The following is a 23,267-nucleotide window of genomic DNA, read 5'->3' as shown; positions in this document are numbered from 1 at the left end:
ATTCTACAACACAAACATAGCAAATCTGGGACTTTTAGCTACAAACATTACTAGGGACATATATTTTATCTGTATTTTACCATGGTTTTATATTCCATAGCATATCTACACTACAAATGTAAATTATTTTCAAGGCTACTTAATTGCTACAATTCCCAACTTGGCTAAAGTTGAAAGGCATAAGCTCAGTTCAGACATAAAAGGAAACCATGGTGTTCTACTAGGAGAATGAGACCCAGCAAGCCTTGAACTCACATGCTCCCACTTTCCCTCTCTTATTTTGTGACCACAAGGAAATTGGAAGCTTACTTTCAATTTTAAGCTAGTCACATGACGTGCAAACTTAGGGAACTGTAGTTTGTTCAAGCTATAGTTAGTGAGACCAAGACAGCATCAAACTGTGGTTTCAAATCCTGGCTTCTTTGCACTATGATATATTATCCATTCAGTCGTGTCCAACTTTTGGCGATTCTATGGATCATCTCTCTCCATGTATCCCAATCTTGTACTATTTCTTTGAGCTGTTCCATGCTCTGGTTGGTATCAATTTTGATGGTATCTAGCCATCTTGTTCTTTGGTGGCCAGGTTTCCTTTTGCCACTAACCAATCCGAGCATAATCGCTTTTTCTAGTGCGTTCCTCCGCATAACATGGCCAAAATAAGTCAATCGCAGTTTCATGATTTTTCCATCCAAATACATATCTGGGTTTATACGTTCCAATACTTGCTTATTTGTTATCTTAGCTGTCCAAGGAATGCGCAGGAGCCTTCTCCAACACCACAGCTCGAATACGTCAATTCTCTTTCTGTCTTGTTTCTTCGTTGTCCAACTTCCGCATCCGTAAGTAACTATGGGAAACACGGTGGTACAAACTAATCTGCATTTAGTTGTCAAGCTGATGTCCTTGTTTTTCCATATTTGGTTCATCATTGTGGGGACCGAGCGCAATTCGACGTTTTATTTCTGGGCTGCATTCACCGCTATGATTGATCTGCGATCCTAAGAAAATAAATTCTTCTACACATTCAAACTCTTCACCATCAACTACTATGCTGATATTTCTGCTCTTCGCAGTGGACATGAGCTTGGTCTTTTTGATGTTTAAGGAGAGGCCAAACTTCTCACTCTCTTCTTTCATTTTCTTGATCATATATTCCAGACCTTCTTTGGTTTCTGAGAGGAGAACTGTGTCATCAGCATAACGAAGATTATTTATAATCCTTCTGCCAACCTTTACTCTGATTTCTGTTTCTTCGAGCTCTAACTTCCTCATGATCATTTCAGCATAGAGGTTAAAAAGAAAAGGTGAAAGAATGCAGCTTTGCCATACTCCTTTCTCTATTTTAAACCAATCAGTATCTCCATATGATGTTTGAACAGTGGCTTCCTGATTTGTGTACAATGATTGTACTAACTTGACCAAATGTGCTGGTACCCCCAGATCTTGTAGTGCTCTCCACAACTTGTCATGCTCAACACAGTCAAAAGCTTTCTTGTAATCAATAAAGCATAAGTAGATGACCTTTTGATATTCATGAGATTTTTCCATGGTCCCCCGCAGATTTGCTATATGGTCACGCCTACCACCTCCCTCTTGGAAGCCAGCTTGAATGTCTGGTAATTCCCTTTCAATGGTTGGTGCCAAGTGCTTTTGTATAATCTTAAGCAAAATTTTGCTAATATGAGTTATGAGAGCAATTGTGCGGTAACTGGAACAATCTTTGGAGTCTCCCTTTTTTGGTAGTGGAATAAACACTGAATGTTTCCAGTCCCGTGGCCATTCATTGTTTTCCCAGACTTTCTGACACAAAACTTTGATAATTTTGGATGGTACAGGCCTCTACAGGGAAGTTGTCAATGCCTGGGGCCTTGTTGTTTGGTAGTTGTCTCATAGCCCACACAATCTCTTCCTCAAGAATGGATGGTTCTTTTTCCACTTCACAATCCTCAGCATCCAGCAGCAGTGCGCCTTTGCTACCAGTATGCAGCTCTTCAGTATATTCTCACCATCTGTTCTTGACATCTAGTTGGTTGGATAATACTTTCCCTTGTTTGTTTTTAATAGTACCTTTGCGAGCAGTAAATGATGTTCAAATCTTTTTAACTTGCATAAATGCATTCTTGATTTGGCCCCTCATGTAGTCCTCTTCTAACTGTTTGCAGCGCTCGCCCCAATAGACTTCATTATCATTCCTTGCTGCCCTCTGGAAATCTGCAGTCTTCTTGCGACTTCCCATTTTCCTTTTGCTTTGGCTATTTTTCTCTGCTCTGCTATTTTGATAGTTTCACTCAAGAGCCACTTACACTTTTTCTCTGGCTTCCTATATGGTATATGCTCAACTGCTATTTCAGTGATCGTCTTATAAATTTCCTGCCACAGTTCATCAGGCATTTTTTCCACTGTATCCAGCAGTTTCAGCCTATTTTTCACTTCACTTAAGTAAGTAGAAGGAATTTTGGTGACGTCAAACTTCCGTGGTGGTGCAGTCTTTTTAATGTTACATAATTTAACTCTGATTTTTGCCACCAACAGATTATGATCTGAACCACAGTCGGCGCCTGGATATGTTTTGACCGCAAGTACTGAGCTGGTCCATCTATAATTGCATGGGACATAGTCAATCTGATTACGATAAAGTCTGTTTGGTGATGTCCAAGTGTATAAGCAATGTTTGTGCTGTCTGAACCATGTATTCATGATTCAAAATCGATTTTCATGACAAAATTGTACCAAACGGTCGCCTGCATCGTTCCTTTCCCCTAGACCAAATCTACCTGTGATGCCTGTCTCTACTTGGGTGCCAACTTTTGCATTAAAATCACCCAGTATATAAACAATGTCTTTCTTGGGTACTGATTTCAAGGTTTCTTGTATGGTGGCGTAACAACTTTCTATTTCAAGTTCTGTTGCGTCAGTCGTTGGGGCATAGGCCTGGACAACTGTGATGTTGAGGGGCTTGGCACGAATACGAATGGTCATAATTCGATTGTTGACCGTCGAAAAACTTTCCACTGCTCGAGCAAATGTCTTGTTTGCAATAAACGCCACTCATGTCCTGAATAATAAACAGTAAAGCCCTCAGATTGAAAAAAGCCACTGTCAGTCCAGTGTAGCTCGCTGACTCCAAGAAGGTAAATTTTTAGTCTCTCCATTTCTTGTTTAACAATATCCAATTGCCCAGACTCATTCCTCTGACATTCCATGTTGCTATTCGATGGATCTCTGTACAGCGCAGACCCCTACTAACTATAGCAGACCCCTTTGCACTAACTATAGCTTAAACAAACCACAGCTCTCCAAGTTTTAATGTCACATGGAACAGTGGTTAGTCTAAAAATTTTAAGCTTGCCCTCCTCATGAGGCTTGGCACAGCTTACTTTCATAGCAGAAAGCCATGGTTTCCCATTATGTCAGAACAAAGCCCCAAACGTATGTACTATCTTTCTTCCATGGGAGAGGAAAGTGGCAAGAAATTTGTGGGGAGGCAACATTCTACAACTTTCAGTGTTGTCAGTCTAGCCATTTCTTCTCCTTCCAAAATGAGTTATGGAGAGGCTGGCTAGCCTTCTCTCCACCACTCACCACCCAAAGATGAGTAGTAGGACCAGGGCCGCCCCTAGAAAAAAATGGTGCTCCAAGCAAGGAGCATCCCTAGCAACTCCCTCCATTTGTCCAACTTTTAAATACCTCATTTTAAAAAATTATTGTGATGATTCTTGTCATAAAAAATGATACATTTGCCTGTGTAAATCTGTATTAATGTTGTATGAACTGTTTTTACTATTTGTTTTAGCTGTTGAGTGGATAGTTGAAAGGCACTGCATGCCTTCTCAATCCACCCCCAGCTCACGACAGGCCACCCCCTGAGCCCAGAACATACACCGAGGAAGTAAGCTGCCCCTAAATTCAACTTCAAGTAGGATACTGTAGGCGGTCATCTGCTGGACAGATTTGGGTCTCAGACCTCAGTCCATTTGTCTGACCCTTAGCATTTGAATAGAAGCAAAATGAGAAATAGCTTCTATTAGGAAAGGTTCCTCCTGTGCAAGCACTGAGTCATTGCTGACTCCTAGAGGGATGCCGCTTTCGCTGGCGTTTTCATGGCAGACTATAGCGGGGTGGTTTGCCATTGCCTTCCCCAGTCATGACTACCTTTCCCCCAGCAAGCTGGGTACTCATTTTACTGACCTCGGAAGGATGGAAGGCTGAGTCGACCTGAGCTGGCTACCTGGGACCCAGCTTCTGCTGGGATCGAACTCAGGTCGTGGGGAGAGTTACGGTTGCAATACTGCCACCTACCACTCTGTGCCACATGAGGCTCTAGCTTCTATTAAGCCAATGTTAACTGCTTCTTGATTAAATACATCTGTAAGGCTACACTGCATTATTATTTTATTGTCCCACCCACTTTGACCTTGCAAATAGTGCAGGCATAACCTGGATGCACATTTTCACATATATACAGTATTGCAGAGTCTACTTCTATCCAGAATCCTCCTTAGGGTGGTGTTAGTGACGCAGGTGAAAAGACCCTGTTTTTTCATTAATTTTAGCACCATCAAAGCGTAGTGCTCAATCAATAAAGATATGTTTGTGGCACCTGGCCTTTAAACCTCCTTCCCTAAGGAAGTATGTTTAGGAGCTTCATTACTGCCTTTTAAGCACTAAGGGAAAATGACACAATTTTTCTGAACTTTTACTTGACATCATGGCTTTTACATCCTTTTATGAGCTGTTAGTTGTATTTGGTGCTGCTGTCTTGATCTCTTAGGGCGCAATCCTAAGGACTGTGCAAGCCCCTGAACTCAGAAGCTTCCAAGATTCCTATGCCCTGCCGGGCCAAACTCAACAAAGCGGGAGGAGAGGTGGAAGTGATCTTTGCCTCCCCACCCTTCAATTTCCTAAAATTTTGCTAGATGGGCTTTTTAGCCCGTCTAGCAAGTGCACTTTGGAGTGGGAGGGAAGGAGGCTTGGATAAATCATATCCTGGCCTCTCCTGTCTCCTGGCCTCTCCTGTCGCAGGTAATTATGCAAATGGCAGACATGTGTGCGGGCAGGGGGAGAAGCCACAATGGCTTCTTTTACCCATGTGATCATCCGAACACCCTCATAGAGTCCACAATGTAGTTTGCAATAAAATTATAAGAAAAATACGCAATGACAGCAAAAATGAAAAATATACTAAGAGAGCACTCTTATGGCACCTGGGTGAGCATCCCATGATCCATAGGAAGGCTTGGAAAACCCCTTCGGAGGTTGGAGACAGTGCTCCAACCTCAGAAGGGGGAGTCAGAGATCAGACCCTCTCCCAGCTGGCATGGAGAGAACCATGCTAGCTACCTCTCCAAGGCTGGAAAATCGTCCTTGGAGAGGGGGAGCATTCTAGTGGGTGGGGAGGCCAGGAGTGTAAAAAAGGCTCTTTAAACTAGAATAATCTCTTCTGCAGTGGGAACCATTCAAAAAAGCTCTAGCTGAAAAACATGGCTATATAGCTCCTCCTAAAGCTAGCAAGGGGAACCTCTGGCTCGTGGACCAGATTAGGCCATATCGAGACCACCATGGCCCTTCCCTGAAGCTTTGCCACTCCAAGAAAGAAGAGTGGTCTGGTTGTGGAAGAAGAGACTGGGTATCTTCCTCCAGGGCCAGATTGTTCCTTTTCTCTCTGAATGGCGAAGCAGGCAGTTCCTTTCTCTACGCAGAGAAAAAGTAGAGAGATGTAGTCACGGGGTGGGTGAGTGAATGGGGTGTACTATAAAAGTTTTTTTGAGACATACAGTATGTTATCTAAAATCATGTTTAACAATTAGTGCTCAAACGTTTTGTAAAAAAAAACAGAACCTCAAATTATTGAGGACACAGTACATCTTGAACTGTACATAAATTCAGTGTATTATATATTATTTGAGGTGCTTTCAGATGGCTTAATTATTACAAGAGACACTAACTGGGTTTGCACGTCACAATAACTCATGATGGTTTATAAGCTACACACAGTAGCTCATTAAACACCATAGCTTATTGTGTCGTCTGTGAGAGGCTTTCTCCTGCCAGGGTGGCTTATTAAGCCATGGTCTGCAGTGAGGTTTATTTAAACCATCGTGGCTTATCGTGTTGTCTGGTGCTCCACAGCAGCTTAAAGAGTGGTTTAAAGATTGCCTACAGAGTCACTTGGCAAGAGCAGTCAAAATCGCTGCCGCTACTCTGCTCCAGCCAGCAAATCTCTGTTTCTGAGATCTGCCTAGCAGCCAGGTACAGACAGCCAATGAGAAAAGCTTGAAACCACTCCTGAAACACCTAAAGAGCAACACTGCGCTACCTCAACATAGCGGAAAGTAAAAATAAGGAGCAGCATCATATAGCGTCAATTGCCCTATATCTAAAGTGTGCAACTGCAAAGTCATGAATGGGTGAAACAGCGCAAATAGCGCTACTGCGACATAGTGCGCAGTGGGAAAAGAAGCCAGTGTCAAAAGCATGCTACTGCCAGTGGGGGAAACTAAAGGAATGGGGGAGGGGATGAAGGGTTTTGATGGAGCATCGGGTACCTCCCTACTAGGGGAAACTGTGTATGAAGCTTTGTCCTGATCCTGCAAACTTCCAAGGGTTTACAGATACCACCCCCTTTTTGGTGCACAAAGGGTTTTTACTCCTTTGGGCGACTTGGAGAGAGGAATGCAAGCTGTGGCGCGAGGATGGGAGTGGTATCCAGAACAAAAGAAGCTGAGATACCATCCTGGCCGAGCGGAAGGACTATAAAGGGATGAGGGGTGAAGGTGGGGAAAATAAGCTACACACAGTAGCTTATTTGTCTGATCTTGTGGGAGATGCAGTAGCTTATAAGCTACCGTAACTTATAAACCACCATGGCTTAAACTTATGTGCAAACCTGCCCACTGAATTGCATATAGAAGTGAAAAAAGCAGGAATGGCACATAAAATGGGCACTGAAGAGTTACCAGGAAACAATGTGGGGAGACTTTTAATATGTAATATACCAAAATGATCAGGGAGATACGCGCTAATAAAGTATTTTATTATAATTTGTTTGAGGTTAATTTTTTTCAGAATCATATTGTCTAGGCTACAGGGGAAAGAAGTTTTTAAAAATATGTTTATTGTTGCCTGTACCCTATGAGGGTCTGTAACTCCACTTTAGAAACCAGTATTTTCACTTCAAACTCCTGCCAAACTAAGGACAGTATTTTAGAACCTGTGTATTTTGAATCAGAATCTGACATCCCAGTTTTTTTCATACCATATTGGGCATTCCAAGTTCTTCTGCAAAGCCAGCAGCATCCCATGAACCTCAGTAATGGCTGGAATGGAGGAATCCATAATTTCTTCTACACCTTCAAAATGACAAGGCTTCATGTCAATTTTGTCTGGCTTTCTGGACCTGAAACACACTTCTAACCCTAGGATTCTATTAAATAGGTAGCCCAGGCAGACTTGGAAGTAAGCCCCATTCTGTTTGTTCAGTGGGATTTTACACTCAAGCCTACACATAAATCAGCTGAATTTCACCACCACAAATTTTCTGGAGAACGACGAAACATGATTATTTAAAGATTCCACAAACTTAGTAACAGTTCAGTTCTAACCAGTGATGAATTACTTTTTTTTTTTTTTTTACGGTAATGGGGTTAAAGCATCCTTGTATTTAAGCACTAGCCTGGTACATAGGCTACAAGGAATTATATGAAGGTGAGTGTACAGAATTCAACGTAGGCAAGCAAGCGAGCTAGTGGAGGACCCCTCTGCATCCAACATAGAAACCAAATGGACTGCTGCAAGAGGGACAGACCTCTTGCAGGGAAGTAAGATTTTTGTAGTCTAGTCACTCTTGTGGGCTTAATTACAAGGCTAACCTAAGGCCTGGACACTTACAGACACATTCAATATTACTTGAGTTTCTCCAAATCTAATAGCACCTAATCCCAGGTAAATATGCACAGGACTGCAGCCTTACATCCCAATCATATGCATGTTTACTCATAGTGCAATCTTATACAGGTCTACTCGGAAGCCAGGCCCACTGACCTCAACAAGACTTACTACCAAGTAAGTGTGTATAGGATTGCAGCACCGCTAAGGTCAGTGGGAATGATTTTGTGAGTACATTTGCCACCTCTAGTATATAGCTAGAGATATGGTGACCGGGGGGAAAAACAGAAACATTAGAAGGAAGGGGTTCTTTTCATTCTCCACTCAAAGTCGTTTGTGGGAGAACATAAAAAAAGGTTTTCTAAGAGATGAAATAGTTTACAACAATGAGTGAAATGCTTTTAAGGTGAGGTTTTAAAATACTGCCTTAGACTCCAATCCTGTACCCACTTACGTAAGAGTAATCCCACTGAACTTACTTCTGAGTAGACACATATAGGATTGCGTTGCACACTGCCCTTTTCTAATAACCATATGAGAATTTACATGTTACGATTCTACAGCCTTCTTCCCTGTTTACAGTTCTTCCATCTTCTGCAGCATGTGAAAAAAATAATCTATATTTAGGAATATGTTGTTGTTGTTGCTGTTCAGTTGTTAAGTCGTGTCCGACTCTTCGTGACCCCATGGACCATAGCACGCCAGGCCTTCTTGTCCTCCGCTCTCTCCTGGAGTGTGCTCAAGTTCATATTCATATACATGGCCAAATTAATGAACAAGCTAATATGTGGAAGAGTAGAAAATCTTGTTTGAATCTATGCAAACCTTTGAAGTCCATAGAGAATTTTAAAAATATTAGGATTCAAAGTCATTTATCTTTACAGAACGATTATAATTAGAGAAAAAAACTTGAAATGGTAACATTATCAGCAATATTAGTCATTATTTAAATGGCATGGGTTCCATGTGGTTAATTCTGTCCAGTAATTATGACAATTAGGGCACAATCCTGCAATCCTATGGAGATAGTAGTCAGCCTCCAACTCAGAGGCTGACAACTATCCAATGCAGGGTGGCCAGAGCACAGAGGCGATTCTTGCCTCCGTGCTCCAGCCGCCTTGCATTTTTGGCTAGACAGACGATTTTACCTGTTTAGCAAGGGAGCTTTGGAGCAGGAGAGGGCGAGGCTGTGCAGCATACAGGAAGCTGCGTAATGCAGCTTCTGAGATCTCCTTCCCTACCCGTGCCCCCTTTTCATCATTACTGCGCTCCATTTCCAAGTGCGGAGCCAGCACAGAGAGAACCATGCCCGGCTACGAGGGGGTGCGCAGGGCAGGGGAGTACAGTTTCTGGGAACCGTTTACCTAGCATGGAGAGGTGGTTCTTTCCGTGCCAGCTACAAAGGTGAGAGAGTGTGGTTTCCTGGATGAATCCAGGGAACCAAAGAATCCTATGTCCCATGACGCTGTCTTGGGGGCATAGGATTGCTCTCCCCATGTATATAATGGCAGAGTTTGATATTATTATGAAATTTACCTCAATACCTATAAAGCATAATAAAAATGCTTTAAAGAAATAAATGAAATCCAGATTTATTGATAGTCCTTAATACTTTGATCTGTTAAGACTGGAAGCAAACACTACTAGTTGTCTCTTCCCTTTGCTCCCCCCGCCCCAATGAATTAGAAGCAGTTAGAAACAGGGATAGTTGCTTGTGGCATACAGTCACCCCACTGTTGTATCTGTTAAACAAGTGTTGCGGGGGTTTGTATTGTTTCTTCTATTCCTAGATAAATGCTAACTCTATGGAGAGGAGACTGAAAAGTCTATATATACATAACGCAGAGATGAGAAACCTTTCAGCCAGAGGGTCAAATTCAATTCCGGAGAAGTTCTCAGAGGCCAGATTTCAGTGGGCCAAAAACACCAGGGTACTGTAGCTTAAAGTTCTTACGCCCAGTAACTAAGCCTTAGGAGGGGCATTTCAATCTTTTAGAATGGGGGGGGGGTTAGAAAATTCAGATAACCACCAAACAATCAGTGGGGGGTGGGGGCATGGCCTTTTGGGGAACCCTGGAGAGCTGGATTTGGGCCATGGGCCTGAGCTTCCCCATCCCTATGCCCTATGAGACAAAAGGCAACCATACATTTATAAATAAAATACTGCCAAATATACACTTATTTATTGGTTACTTTGATACCTTCCTTTATCTTTATAAATAGCTGGAGGGGACAGTGACCTTGGCCGAGGAAACCCTGAAGCAGCCCATATTGCAGCTGACAGTCGCAGGGCAATCAATCCCACAAGTATCAATATTGCCCAGAAAAAAGATCCCCTCTCTAAGATCTGACTGATCGGGGCAAACACTACGCTACCCCACAGCTAAAGGGGAAATGACCGCCTAATTTAAGCAATACACTGCTTAATCGATCGATTGGGTTCATACTGCTGGATGACGGGTGTCGCCGCTTTCCCCAGCATGAAGCAGCACTGCGCCCCAAGTGCCAACGCTCTGGAAGAGGCGGGTTTCAAGCCAAGCCGGACGCTGCCGCTGCCCCACCAACCTGAGGCTCCCGCACCGGACGAGGCAAAGCGCTCCCGGCCCGCGGCGGCTCACGCCCTCAGGCGGCGCCTCCCCGTCGCCCTTCGCCGCGCCAGGGCCGCCCCCGAGTCTTTTCGCGCCTTCCTCGGAGTCATCTCCCAGGCGACCGCTTGCCGACCAATCGTCTCATCGCTTCCGGTTCCGTCAGCGCGACGTGCCTCAAAGCGGAGGCCTCCAATTGGCAAAGCGAGGGACGACGCCAGGGAGCTGCGCGGCTGGCGATCCCCGCGGCTTCCTGCACGCGACGCTGAGTAGCGTTTGAGCGGTTGCCGTGTTTAGCGTCCCGCTAAGCCCACAGCCTCTGCACGCAAAACCAGCGACAGCTGAGCAGCCGCAGTATACCTAAGAAACGGGAGTAGGAAGCCGCCGCCGCCGGACAGTACTGAGGAAAGAGCATCCTGGGAATTGTAGTCACTTTCAAGAAACCGGAAGCATCTCCGTGCGCCGGATGTAACTGGTTGTTTGTCTCACAGTCTTCGGAAACAAACCACAACGAATTTTCAAGGGGGGAAATTCAGACGAAATAAGACTTGCACGAGAAAGATCACGAATTCCTGTTTTTGCAGGCACTTTTTGTTTGGGAGAAGACACGCCGGTGCCTCATCGCGGCTACGTTAAGATTCTGGATCTCTCCTCTGGACCTGGAAATCCCTGTCCGGGCAACGAGAAGCGTCATTCCCGTGGCTTGTTGTTGTGCTTCGCAGGACCTTGCCCCCCGCCCCATCCAATGGAACGTAGCGACAGGATGATCGGCAGTTAATGTGGCCCAATCCTATGCTAGCGGGCGGGGTTGCGACGGTAGGCGTGGCGAAGCTGCCATGTTCGTACGTCACAGCAGGGGCGGGGACCGGCGGCCGGCGCCCTTCGTTCCCGACGCGGCGGCGGGCGCGCTTCGCCCTCTTCAGCTCCAGGACCGGCTGGGCGCGAGCACGGTGAGGCCCGCCCGGGTTGCCCGCGGCCATTACACGGCAGTATCCGAGCCTCTTCGGAGGGCTGCGCCGGCACCGGGGGGGGCGGATTCCCTCGCGCGGCCGCCCCCGTTTCCTTCGCCCTGTACGTGCCCCGGCCGCGCTCTCCGGTCGGTCTGGCAGCACTGCAGCCTTGGGCTGGCTCCTTTCCCATGTCCGTGGCGAGTGGAATGAACCTTTCTGAGGAAAAGCAGGTTATCTCTTTGAAAGAGATACCGTCATTATTTTACAGTTGGTCGGCTTTTCCCGGTATTCCAGCGCCTGGTACAACGTTGCCAGCTGCTTTCAAATGTGGCGGTCCAGATTTAAACAAACAGAAGCCGAACTAGCTGTGCTAGAAAATAACCCAGATTCCCCATTCGGTTGTGTGAGATACGCAAGTTTACGCCAAACAGTCGCCACTGACCTCGGGGGGACTTGCTTCCATGCAAGCGTACGAATAGTTACGGCAGCGCTCATAGGAAGCCCTGGGAGTCAGTGTGGGTGCGCTCGGACTGTCGCTGGCCTTGAGGACGAGCTACCACAGAAATCTTTCGCCAACGCAGCAAGTAGGTCAGCTAGGTGGTGAATTTCCGGTGTGCGCCTATAAGATGCAATTTCCTGTACCCAGGAATTTGTAAGATGGTGCCTCTCGGGAGTGTTTGTGGACTTAACAATGTAGGTAAAAACATGTTTGAATTGGATCAGTTTTAAATTACTGTAGGAGTATGCAAGTTTTCAGGTGTCACGGAACCTCCTTTTTAAAACTGCTGTGGGTGGTTTAACACATTGGTCTTCAGTCTGTGGGTCGTGACCTACAATTGGGCTATATCTGAACTTAATGGGGGTGGGGAAGGAGAGATGTAGATAGATGCCGTAGATTTAATAAAGGAGAAAATAACAGCAAGAATCAAACACAATCTAGACATGCTTAAGCTACTAAAATCAGATGTAAGGAGACATTAAAAGTGCATTACAGGTTGGAGTAAAAGGTGTTCCTGGCCTGGGAAACTGTGAAAATGACTGGCACAACACATAGTATTTTACAAAATATTCAGTATTGTTAATCCAGTTCTAATGACCTGGGAATCCCCAATCTTGATGTGAACTATTGTCTTTAGTTTAAGGGTTTTTAATTCCTTTAATACATTTATTTTATAAGATAACGTTTTGGGTGAACAAGATTACATGAGAGAGACAAGTGTTGCTGAGTGGGGCTTGGGTAAACATGTGTCCTAATTAATTTATGATAAGAAAATTAGAGTCAGGTTGGAAGCATCAAATAGTCATGCAAAAAACCCAAACAAACCCTTGAGTAGGGATTATCTAAATAGGACACAGACATCTGGGTGTAGCATGTAAAAAAGAAAATGAACCATGTGAAAAATAACTTGTCATAAAACCAGCTTTGTCAGTTGGTAGCTGTGCTTGAGATAAAATAGAGTGTTTTATTATTTTACAATATTTATATACTGCTTTTCAAAATATATTTACAATTAAATTGGTCTAGATCTTATTTTCAGTGTCAAAGTTTAGTCTTGGAACTTCCTTGTAATAATAAAGACAAAGATGAGAGAACTTGTGAGTAGATGCAGAGTGTTTTCCCTCACCACTGGGAGTCACAGTTCTAGGCTTGAGGAGAAAGGCTTCCAGAGCAGTGAGGGCAACATGTGGGCAGGCCTGAGCCACAGCACTTTTTTTACTGCCAATGTTCATTCTCAGAGTTGCAGTTTTGCTTCGATCAAAGAGGAATTAGCTTCAAAGAATTTGAACAGTTTGTTTTTTGATCTGGCATTTGCATCTTCTTTCTGTAGTCCTGCAGCATGGATCCACAGGTAAACCTCAGCGTGACCTTCCAAGGTGACACCCAGAGCTTCCTTGTATCAGATTCATCTAATACCACATGGGCTGATGTGGAAGCTATGGTGAGTTGGATATTTTCTGGTTGAGATTCACTGGCCAGTACAGGAGAAAAGGAAATAAAGAAATCAGGCTTCTGTTTCCTTGCCATGACACATGCGCTGCTGCCTTCTGATGAGTGTGGTGAGCCCCAGCCTTCCTCCCAGCCTTGATCTGTAGAACTGGGTGGGTATTGTCCCTGCAGTTGTGCAGCAATCCCCATTCTCTCACTGGTTGGGAAGACATCTGAGGGCTGTTTGGCTACTGCAGTGCTGGCATGCCTGGAGTGCTTCAGCTGCATGATGGCTCACCACCCTTGGAGGAGAGGATTGCGTTGTGCAGAGGTACAATGCAAAGTCAGTGACAAGGGAAGGGTCCTGTTAAACATAATTTTACCAAGGTGATGATAACCAGAAATATAAACCTGTTCCCCTGTGGCTCACACTTAACTTTCTGGATGTTCTTTGTGTGCTCTAGGCCCCATAGTGCTTGGAGTAAATGAATGATGGCTGGTGCTCAGAATTTTTGTAGGAACTTCATAATCATCTTGATTCATAGCAGGAGACAGATTGAGCTAAAATCCTCTGAGGACCCAGCAAGATGGATCTTTCTACCCTTCAGTTTTTCTGGTGGGGGAGGCTGCAGGGAGAGGGCCTGGGTTTGTTCTCAGATCTGCTTCAGATAGATGAGCAACTAGTATTAAAGGTGAAGGGAAATGTACAAACTTCTATGGTTCTAATAGTAATGCTACTGAAAGCAAACCTTGGTTGAATATAAAACCAGTATGGTTGTCCGACTACAAAGAGGCATTGATACGTATTTTTCCTGAAAGATGGCTTGGCTGGGCTTTATCATGAGCTTCCCTTGTACACAGGTGTTTATTTTGCTTATGCACTCACAGGCTTGCATTAGCCTGTCATTTTGCTTAGAGAGACTGGCAAATATTTTTGGAATCTTAGTTGCAGTCTTCACATTCTCTGGAATTTGGTGCTTGGTGCAGAATTTAGCATACTGGGAATTGTTTCTTGTTTTTGTTTATTTCTAGCCCTGATAGCTGCAGAGATAGGCATGAAACATGTGGGTGATATCTGATGAAAACTTAGATGTAGGGGAGGGGCTGCTGAGCTCCAGGGCTTTGCTGAGCTCTTTGCTGCTCTTTATGTCCAATGGACAAAATCCATTATGCAAAATAAACAAACTTGCACGATGTAAGCAGGTTACAGAATTCCATATTCTTGGTGCAGAATTTTAATTCTTTAAGCAGAAAGCACACGCAGCCCAGATTGTAGTGTGGGGAGGTGGAATCCTTCCTGGCCCCATTGAACATGCCTGAGGCACTAGAAAAAAGAGGGGTGGGTCTTTCCTGGGATATGAGCCCTCCTGTTTCTCTGGCTGTAATAAAGAGCATGGCAGCCCAGTTTACAGAAAATCAATTCTCTTGCAGGTAAAAGTCTCATTTGAACTGAACAATATCCAGATCAAATACCTAGATGAGGATCATGATGAGGTATTACACTTCTACAGTTCCTGTGAAGAGCCTGCTTTAAGAGTGGCCACTTTGGGAAACATGTGTACTTGCACATTTGGAAGGGCATGAAATCTTTCAGAGCACCTATAAAGCTTCTTTATAAGTTTCCATCTCCTTACAAAATACACTCTGTTCTCTGTCAGCAAATATTTGGCCTGTATTGAGTAACATTTGGTTTGGGGATTTTCTCTGTTGTGTGTCTCTCTTGAAGCCTGTTTACATAATCAGGATTCAAAGAATGATATCTCAGGATAGTTATCCTGAAACAATGACCTCTGTCCACAAGTTCATTTCTGCCATTTACTGGTTATATTGGATAACTCACAGGTCTGTGAGCTCCACCCTTTGGTGAAAGCAATCCTGGTCTGCATGTCCCAGGATAAGAGAGGTGAAGTCTCGATTTTTACCTGAAGTTGCCTCTCTTTCAAGACTTTTCTCAGAAGCTGCTGCCTCTCTTTCAAATCTCTTCAGGCACCGAATCCTGCCCCCCCCCCCCATCCTGGAATGTGAAACTAAATGAGAGGTTGAGTGTTCAAGGGTTGTTCCCTGATAACTGATTGTATAAACAGGCCCTTGATTTAGAGCAGGGGTGGGCAGCATGCACCCTGGAGGTCACCTGTGTGGCTCCCTACAGGTGCTCTGCCCCCCAAGCACTCAGTTTTCCTCCTGTGCATCCTGCTGCCCCTGCTGCACAGGGTGCGTGAGGAGAGTCTTCCCCATGCACACTGTGTAGCAGCAAAATTGGGCTCCTGCCAGCCCACCAATCAGCTGTTTGGCAGCCTGGCAGGTGCCTGATTCTCCTGGGAAACAGGTGTGCAAGATAGATTCTCCTCACACACATGTTTTCCAGCAAAACTGATTTTGCTGGCAAACAGGATGTGCAGGGATGACTCTCCCCACATGCCCGACTCCAAAGGAGAATCAGATCCCACATCAGCACGCCACATAGCTCTTTGGCAGGCTGGTGGGAGCAGATTCTGCTGGGTAATTGGCGTGCAATTAGAGGGATCCCTGTGCACCCATTTCCCAGCAGAATCAGCTAGTTCTATTGGAATTGGGTGCATGAGGACAACTCTCCTTGCATATCTGTTTCCCAGCAGAATCCGCTCATGCTGGAAAAGAGGATGTGCAAGGAGAGTTATCCATGTGCTCCTTTCCCAGCATAGTTCCTGGGAAGAGTGCGAGGGTAAAGCCTTTCACTTCTCCCAACAATCATGCGAGGGATGCGGGGGGTGGGGGGGCTTTAATTTTGTTTCCCCCCGTCTAGTCCCAGCAACTTGCATCATGATCACTGGGAGGATATGAGGTTAAAACATCTTTCTTCTCCCAGAGATCATGATCCGAGTAGCTGGGATTGGAGGCTCAGGCTTAAAGCCTCCACTCCCAATTGCAGCAGTTTGGATCATGATAGCTGGGAAGAGGCTTTAAGCTTGACTTCCTCCCAGTGATCATGATCCAAGTTGCTGGGATGGGTAGCGTGTAGCAGAGGAAATGTGTGTGTTTATCTGTGTGTGGGTGGGTGCACTTGCATGTGTGGCAGTGGTGGTGGAGCTTCTGGGGGGCTGAAATTGGCCCCTTCAGCTCCTGTAGTTGCTCATCCCTGAGTTAGAGGTTTAAATAAGCAGGAAGACACATACCCCCCCCTGCAGTCACTGCCAGTGATTGATATGTGCAGGATGCAAGCTTTTGAGTCACACTGGACTTGCTTGAGTTATTTCTGTGCTGGGGTATGGTGTCTTCAGAATGCAGAGAGGAAGATGTGAGGGACACCAGATTGGGTTTAGTGTTACAGTACAAATCAGTGCTTTAGGAATCTACATTCCTTCTGAAAAGATACAAAATGAGTAGTAAAGTATCTGTCTCTCTTCAGGCCCCAAAGATGAAAGATATACTCAGTTAATAGTTGGCCAAAGTCACATTGGGAGGAGAGTATCATTTGGCATTTTCACTAACATCTACAACGAGGGCTGTGTATGTGCATCTTTTTCCACGTTTGCCCATGATCGAGAAATAGCACATTAGAATTCACAGTGAGAAAATTGTGTTGGTTGAGTGGGGGCTGGCTTTCTTACCATAACTTACTAGTTGCTGGCCAGTCAGTGGCACTGCTGTTGGTGTCTACCAACCTTCTGCAACCTAGTGCCCTCTAGATGTTTTGGGCTACCTTGGCTGGGGATGATGGGTATAGCCCAACACATCTGGAGGGCACCAAGGTCAGGGTGGCGAGTGTAGAACTTCACAACTGAAACCGGCGACAATGCCACACAAGAAGAGAGAGGCTGCTGGAGAGATGCCTGTGTGTAGGGGTGAACTTGGGGGCTGCCCTGGTTATGGAACTTGGGTAAAGTCTGACCAGCATGTATTTCTCTAAGAGGCTCTTGGTGCAATCCCCTGTAACTCTGGAAGAATGGATGGAGTTATGGAACTGGGCAGTGCCTTGAAGTGTGGATCTCCCTTGTGGGAAAATGGGGTGGAGAAAGCAGCTCTTTTCTTTATTAAAGAGGTTGCAAGCAAGATGGGATGGAGTGGCTGCAAATGAACGTGAGTATAGATAGAAGTCAGGTAGCAGCTTTGAAATCCTGCATGAGAAATCTCCTTTAATTTTAGGGTGGTGAATGTGACCAGCAGCAGGGAAGAGGCTATCATTTATTCTTGGTTTCTTTTCACAGGTTTCTGTAAATACTGCAGGTATGTTGCCTTTGCCTTGCTCATGATATCTGACGAGTGTTGGCTATATTGCTGTGAATAAAGGCAGGATAGGAAGTAGGCTTTCTGTCTACAGTGCTTTTGGGTTCCATTTATGGTACTATACTAGCGACTGGCTGCAGCCAAGGATTGGGCTGGTTCATTTAAATCAGGGATGGGCTGCATGTGGCCCTCCATCCCTTGGCCTTTTTTTTGTGGCGTCCAAGCACACCCCACTGCAAAACATGCAGCCAAAATTTGGTGGTGCAGCAACAGTGGCCAAAAAAAGCAGCAATTTTGCTTTAAAACAAGGTGCGCAGGCAGCACACACCTTGTTTTCAAGCAAAATCGCTGCAGGGAGGTGGGGTTGTTGGTGCTGTACTGCGGAATTTCGAATTTCTCATGCAGGAAATTTGGCAGTGTGGGGCAGCAGTACAGCCCTAGGGGGCAATGTAGCCCCTCACCTCCCAGATATTGCCCACCCCTGATTTAAATCAATATGCCTGGTGGACAGGAAAGCGATGTATATATACTTCTAATTAATTAACATCTTAGTCCCTGCCCTGCTGCTTAGGGCTCTTATGTAAGTTTTGTTTACAGCCTTATTTCAATGCCTCCTCTGCCTGTTTTTTTTCCCCACCCATCCCAGCATATCACACTTTCTTGCCTACTTTGCATTTCTGCCTCTCTTGTTCTTCCTGATGTGAATACAGAGCCCCTCCTGCCTCTAAGCCCTGTGAAAGATCTTTCCAAGCCCAAGTAACATTTCACTCCCCTTACAGAAGTGGTCACATTCCTTTTCAACAGTTAGAATATCTATGACTGTTTCATGATGTCATAGCTGCACAACAGAGAGCTTCAGCTATTGGGTGGTATAGAAATGAAATGAATAAATAAATAAAAACTAATGGCAAACGGGAGTGGGGCTTACAGGCAACAGGTGTTGCCAGGTTTTTTTAGCCAGTTAGGGCGCAATCCTATGGGGATAGGTGGCCACCTCCAGGTCTATCCAGTGCAGGGCAGGAGAATCACGGAGGGGATTGTCCCCTCCTCACTTCAGCTACCCTGCATTTGTGGCTAGACAAATTTGTGGCTAGATTTTGGCTGTCTAGCTGCAGGAAGGTGGAGTGGGGGAGGAGGCTGCCGGACAACACATAGGATGTGTTGTACTGGCATTTCTGCCTTCCCCACCCCAGAATGCCCCATTTTCGCTGCTTCGTATTCCTCTTCCAAGCACAGAGCATGGGGCCATTCTGAGCTGCCTGCAAGGCAGCATGGGAAGGGGGAAGGTCAGTTCTCCGGGAACCGACCTTGGAGCACAGGCTCCAAGTTTGGTTCCCAGAAACCCACATATCCTATGGCCATCTAGCTACTGACTAGCAACCATAGGATTGCTTCCATAGTATCCTATCAATTGTTATGCTCCACTTGCTGCTGCCCAAGTGTTTACCAACTTGCTCATGGGGTTTTAAAACTGAAATAATTTAAAAACTGATAGAAGGCTGAAATGTGTGTTTTCACAGTCCAAGATATGTTGGCGTTTTTGTTTTGTTTTAAGAGGTGAAGCATCTTTACATCCAACAGCTGAAACTCATGGCATGGACTGTACGTCATAATAACATCCAGTACAGAACAAGCCAATCCATGCAGGAGAAGAGTTCAGGCATGAAGGAATTTCCCCTTCACAAGCTTGAGCAATCCTTAGATTGGGGGAAGGGGGATCTCACATGGCAGCCAGCAATGAGAAGGTGCCCTGAAAAATTAGTAGGCTATACGTACATTTAGGGAGCGTAGGGTTAATTTATCTGGCCCTAAATGCAGACTATAAAATGTGCTAACATGATTTTCTGTGCACTTCTGGATAAGGCAGTGTTCACAGTGTATGTCTGTCTCTCTTTTCAGAGGAATATGAAGAAGCTCTGAAGGTAACTGATTTGACCAGCTTTTCTGGCTGTTTTTGCAACAGTACAGCTCCAAAATGATGGAGATTCCTTGGCGTGATGTGGGAAGAACCTGTGAAACTCTTCTCCATGTTTCTCAGGCTTGTCAATTTTTGTTGACGTTCCTCTTGGGGTGGCATCAGCATTTCTTTATAAAGGCTGCAGGGTCATTGATTTTATGTGAATATTATTTCTGAAACAGCATGGGAGGGAGACAGAGTGGGAATACCTGGTTCACCAGCATGTCTGTTTGTGACATGCAGTTGCTGCTGGTGTTCCTGCTGGTGTGTGTCATGAGGCGCCCTAGCAGCCTCTTTCAGTAGACTCCAATGGCCAACTCAAGACACAGGATTCTTTTCAAGGCTTTAATCCTTTTACAGCTTAATGACTCTTTCAGATGCTAATCACCAGTGACTAAGCAAGGAACAGCAGAGTGGCCTATGCGCCGAGTAGGCAGTTGATCCCCGTTTGAAGGAGAGTCACTTGAAGACGCTGAACTTATGGGCTAGGGAGAGATCCTCCTTCTTTCCCTTGGGTCCACGGGAGGCGGCTGTTGCTTGCACGCCAAACGGGTGCTACGCCTCCTTTCCACGCCCTCCATCGCTCGTCGCTCTTTGCGTCTGCATCGAGCGTCTAGCAAGCCCCGTTCCCGCACTTTCTCTCTGCTAGGATCACTATCTATCTCAGGAATGCCGGCAGGAGGAATCTCTGCCAGCTGCTGTGCCTGTGAGGGATGAGCTGGCTCCCCTCCCATGGATTGCTGATCCTCCTCAGAATCAGAACTGCTCTGGGGTTCTATCGGCTCAGTTTCCACCCTGACATCATCCCCGCTCCCATGAGCCCCCCCCCTCGTGCTCTTCCCCTAGATCCTCCCTCTTTCCCTTGGGTCCACAGGAGGAGGCCATTGCTTGCGCGCAAAATGGGCACTACGCCTCCTTTCCGCACCCTCCATCGCTCGTCGCTCTTTGCGTCTGCGTCAAGTGTCTAGCAAGCCCCGTTCCCGCACTTTCTCACTGCTAGGATCACTGTCTATCTCAGGAATGCCGGCAGGAGGAATCTCTGCCAGCTGCTGTGCCTGTGAGGGATGAGCTGGCTCCTCTCCCATGGATTGCTGATCTTCCTCAGAATCAGAACTGCTCTGGGGTTCTATCGGCTCAGTTTCCACCCTGACAGTGTGCCCTCTCACAGGGGTAGGCAAGCTGGTGCTCTCCAGATGGTTTAGGCTACAGCTTCGGTAGCCCCTGACCATTGGCCATGCTGGCTGGGGCTGATGGGGTCTTTAGACTGCCTCCCCCTGCCCTATCAAAACCATTTGCACATTCTTCTAGGCATAGTTTAATGTGATGCCAGCAGGCTGCCTTGTGTAAAATCCATAATAAGCGTGGAAACAGAAAGCTCCCACTATATTCTAAATCCAAATTTCTAAGCCAAGATATTCCTCTGATGGGCTGTTACTGTAATATTAAGCATACTTAAGAAGGTAGCACTTGAGTCACACTGTTAATTGTACTTCAGCGTAGGTAAAGCTGAGTACACTAACATACACTGATGCCTTCTAGGATAATGTAAAGTATTTGTGAATCAACACGATGCTCCTTTTGATGCTTCTCCATGCGCTAGTAACCTCCTGTCTGAACTGCTATAACTTCCTACCTGCCTTATCTTTCCTCTTCATTTGGTTCAGAACGCGCCTGCTAAGCTCTGTTTCTCATCTCACCTTTTCCCACATTTTTATGTTGGCTCCCTGTCATGCTCTGTGTCAGCTTTATGGTTCTAGTCCTATCTCTTCCTGTAAAGCTGTGGACATTGGTTATTGGGCAAGTTAAAAAATAATTAATTCATAACAATAAAAAATGCAGCAAGAAGGGAAAACTTTGTTCTAGTAAAGACAGTATAAAACAATTAGCTCAGACCGAAGGTTATACAAAAATAGCAGGAGCCCAAGGATTGTCTAAAAGGCCTGGGTGAATAAAACGGGTCTTCACTTGGCGCCAAAAAAAGCACAAAAAGGGGCAACAAGAAAGCTACTCTGGGAGGCTATTCTATAATCCAGGTGCCACCACCAAAAAGGCTAATTCCTTGGTAGTCATCTACCTCATTTTGCTTGGTGGGGGCATATGGAGCAGGGCCTCCAAAGTGAATCTTTGTTCAGGTAGGTATATATGTGAGAAGGCAATCCTTCAGATAAGCTGGTCTCAAGTCATTTAGGACTTGTAAAGTTAAAACTAGCACGTTAAATCAAACCTGGAAACAGACTGGGAGCCAGTGCAGCTGGGAAAGCACTGACATAATATGATCAAAACACCCAGTCTCAGTTAAATCTCATGGCTCTGTTTAGAACCAACAGCAGTTCTTCAACTGGTCTTGAAGGAGCCCAACGTACCACACATTGCAATAGTCTAAATGGGAGGTTACCAAAGTGAGAGTGACTGGCTAAGCTGTCTCCATCCAAGTATGATCTCAGTTGGCACATTGGCCACAGCTGACAAAAGGTGTTTCAAACTACAGTGGCTACTTGAAATTCTAATGACAATATTGGATCTAAAAGCATCCCCAAACTGCCAATTTGAACTTTGGGGGGGTGCAACATCTTCCAGAACATGTTACATACCATTCACCGGTTGGGTGAACTACCCACCAACAGTATCTCCATCTTATCTGGATCGAGTCTCAGTTTGTTTGTTCTTATCCAGTCCATTACTGTGCTCAAGTCCTTGATTCACAATGTACACAACTTCACCTGCTTGTGATTGAGAAGAGAGGGGGAGTGTGGTGACATCTGCATGCTGGCTGTGGTGTTTTTTTCATTCTAACTCCAGCAGTTGTCTATGTGTTTTAAAGAATAAGATTGACTGGTTCAGCATGACTCGCACTTTTGGCTTTGCCTCTGTAAGAAAGCGTTGCACACAACTCATGAGGGTGTATGTGCATGTATAAAGGTATCTTTATTGCAAGCTCTTTCTTTAGATTGCAGCGAAACAAGGCAATCGGCTACAGATGAATGTTTATGAATTAAGTGCTCCTCCAGGCATGCCTTCACAAGAAACCTCCAAGACGTCTGAGAAACTTCTCATTCCCAAGGATGGGAGGAAGTCCCTTTCTCACTATTCTATGCTTGCTCGGGCCTTGGTACAGGACAAAGCTACTGAAAGAGAGAATGAGAGGCAGCAGGTAGGACCAAAAAATGTCCTTCAGGCACCTGGAGCTGTCCTGCTTGCCAGATGCTTTGTACTTGCACCATGCTTTGCTTGTAGAGCAGCCTTGCCCAACCTGGTGCCCTCCAGATATTTTTGACTACAACTCCTAGAATCCCTGACCATTGGCCATTCTGGCTTGGGATGATGGAGGCTGAAGTTCAAAAGGATGTCATCTGGAAGGTACCAGGTTGGGGGAGGCTGTTCTAAAATATGTGCTTCCAATAGACAGGTATTATCTGAAAATTTTGGATACTCTGATAACTGGAAATATTAGATAAATGGGATTGCTGCTTATGTAGGATTAGAACTATATGGGAATTGCCTCAAATTCTCTTGCTTCTAATCAACTGGGATCTTCAAATTCAAGTCACAGGATCTGTGGCAGCTCATCTGTGTCTCAATTTCATGTAGATTTCCTCCTGAGACCACATGCTTGAGCATGCTGGACAGAGCTAACCATTCAAAAGCAACATAACTTGGGTGGAGATCTCAGGGACTTTTTTCTTTTTTTGTACAATGGTCAGTGCTACTAGGTGTTTTTATAAATAATAAGCTTAATGAGAATTATGAGACATTATCCC

The 23,267-nt window shown here is 45.3% G+C and overlaps 2 protein-coding genes across 35 annotated transcripts in view; one reads left to right on the top strand and one right to left on the bottom strand.

Annotated features, from left to right (window-relative positions):
- The window catches only part of BRCA1 (BRCA1 DNA repair associated), a 70,919-nt gene extending 59,727 nt beyond the window's left edge, over positions 1–11,192 (bottom strand). For 4 of the 10 annotated variants that reach the window (XM_084857248.1, XM_084857249.1, XM_084857250.1 and 1 more), the window contains exons 1-3: positions 10,453–10,525; positions 8,434–8,667; positions 7,259–7,352 (exon numbers count right to left, since the gene is read on the bottom strand). In XM_084857248.1, coding sequence (XP_084713374.1) covers positions 7,259–7,352; positions 8,434–8,575 — 236 coding nt within the window. In that variant the 5' untranslated portion in view covers positions 8,576–8,667; positions 10,453–10,525. Of the gene's footprint in view, positions 1–7,258; positions 7,353–8,433; positions 8,668–10,334 lie in introns of all 10 variants that reach the window. The other 6 variants (XR_014792209.1, XM_084857256.1, XM_084857251.1 and 3 more) reach the window with 6 other exon arrangements.
- Positions 11,193–11,321: 129 nt separating this feature from the next.
- The window catches only part of NBR1 (NBR1 autophagy cargo receptor), a 38,551-nt gene continuing 26,605 nt past the window's right edge, over positions 11,322–23,267 (top strand). For 17 of the 25 annotated variants that reach the window (XM_084857284.1, XM_084857276.1, XM_084857273.1 and 14 more), the window contains exons 1-6: positions 11,322–11,422; positions 13,252–13,362; positions 14,781–14,843; positions 17,534–17,552; positions 19,452–19,474; positions 22,457–22,660. In XM_084857284.1, coding sequence (XP_084713410.1) covers positions 13,261–13,362; positions 14,781–14,843; positions 17,534–17,552; positions 19,452–19,474; positions 22,457–22,660 — 411 coding nt within the window. In that variant the 5' untranslated portion in view covers positions 11,322–11,422; positions 13,252–13,260. Of the gene's footprint in view, positions 11,423–11,935; positions 12,007–13,251; positions 13,363–14,780; positions 14,886–17,533; positions 17,553–19,451; positions 19,591–22,456; positions 22,661–23,267 lie in introns of those variants that run through there. The other 8 variants (XM_084857277.1, XM_084857283.1, XM_084857272.1 and 5 more) reach the window with 3 other exon arrangements.

The sequence above is a fragment of the Heloderma suspectum genome, chromosome 5 (genome assembly GCF_057233095.1).
Source record: "Heloderma suspectum isolate Gila_16-S chromosome 5, 16-S_ref, whole genome shotgun sequence".
In the NCBI taxonomy this organism is placed as follows: Eukaryota; Metazoa; Chordata; class Lepidosauria; order Squamata; family Helodermatidae; genus Heloderma; species Heloderma suspectum.
Note: the sequence above shows the minus strand (reverse complement) of the source record. Positions and strands in the feature narration are given on the sequence as shown.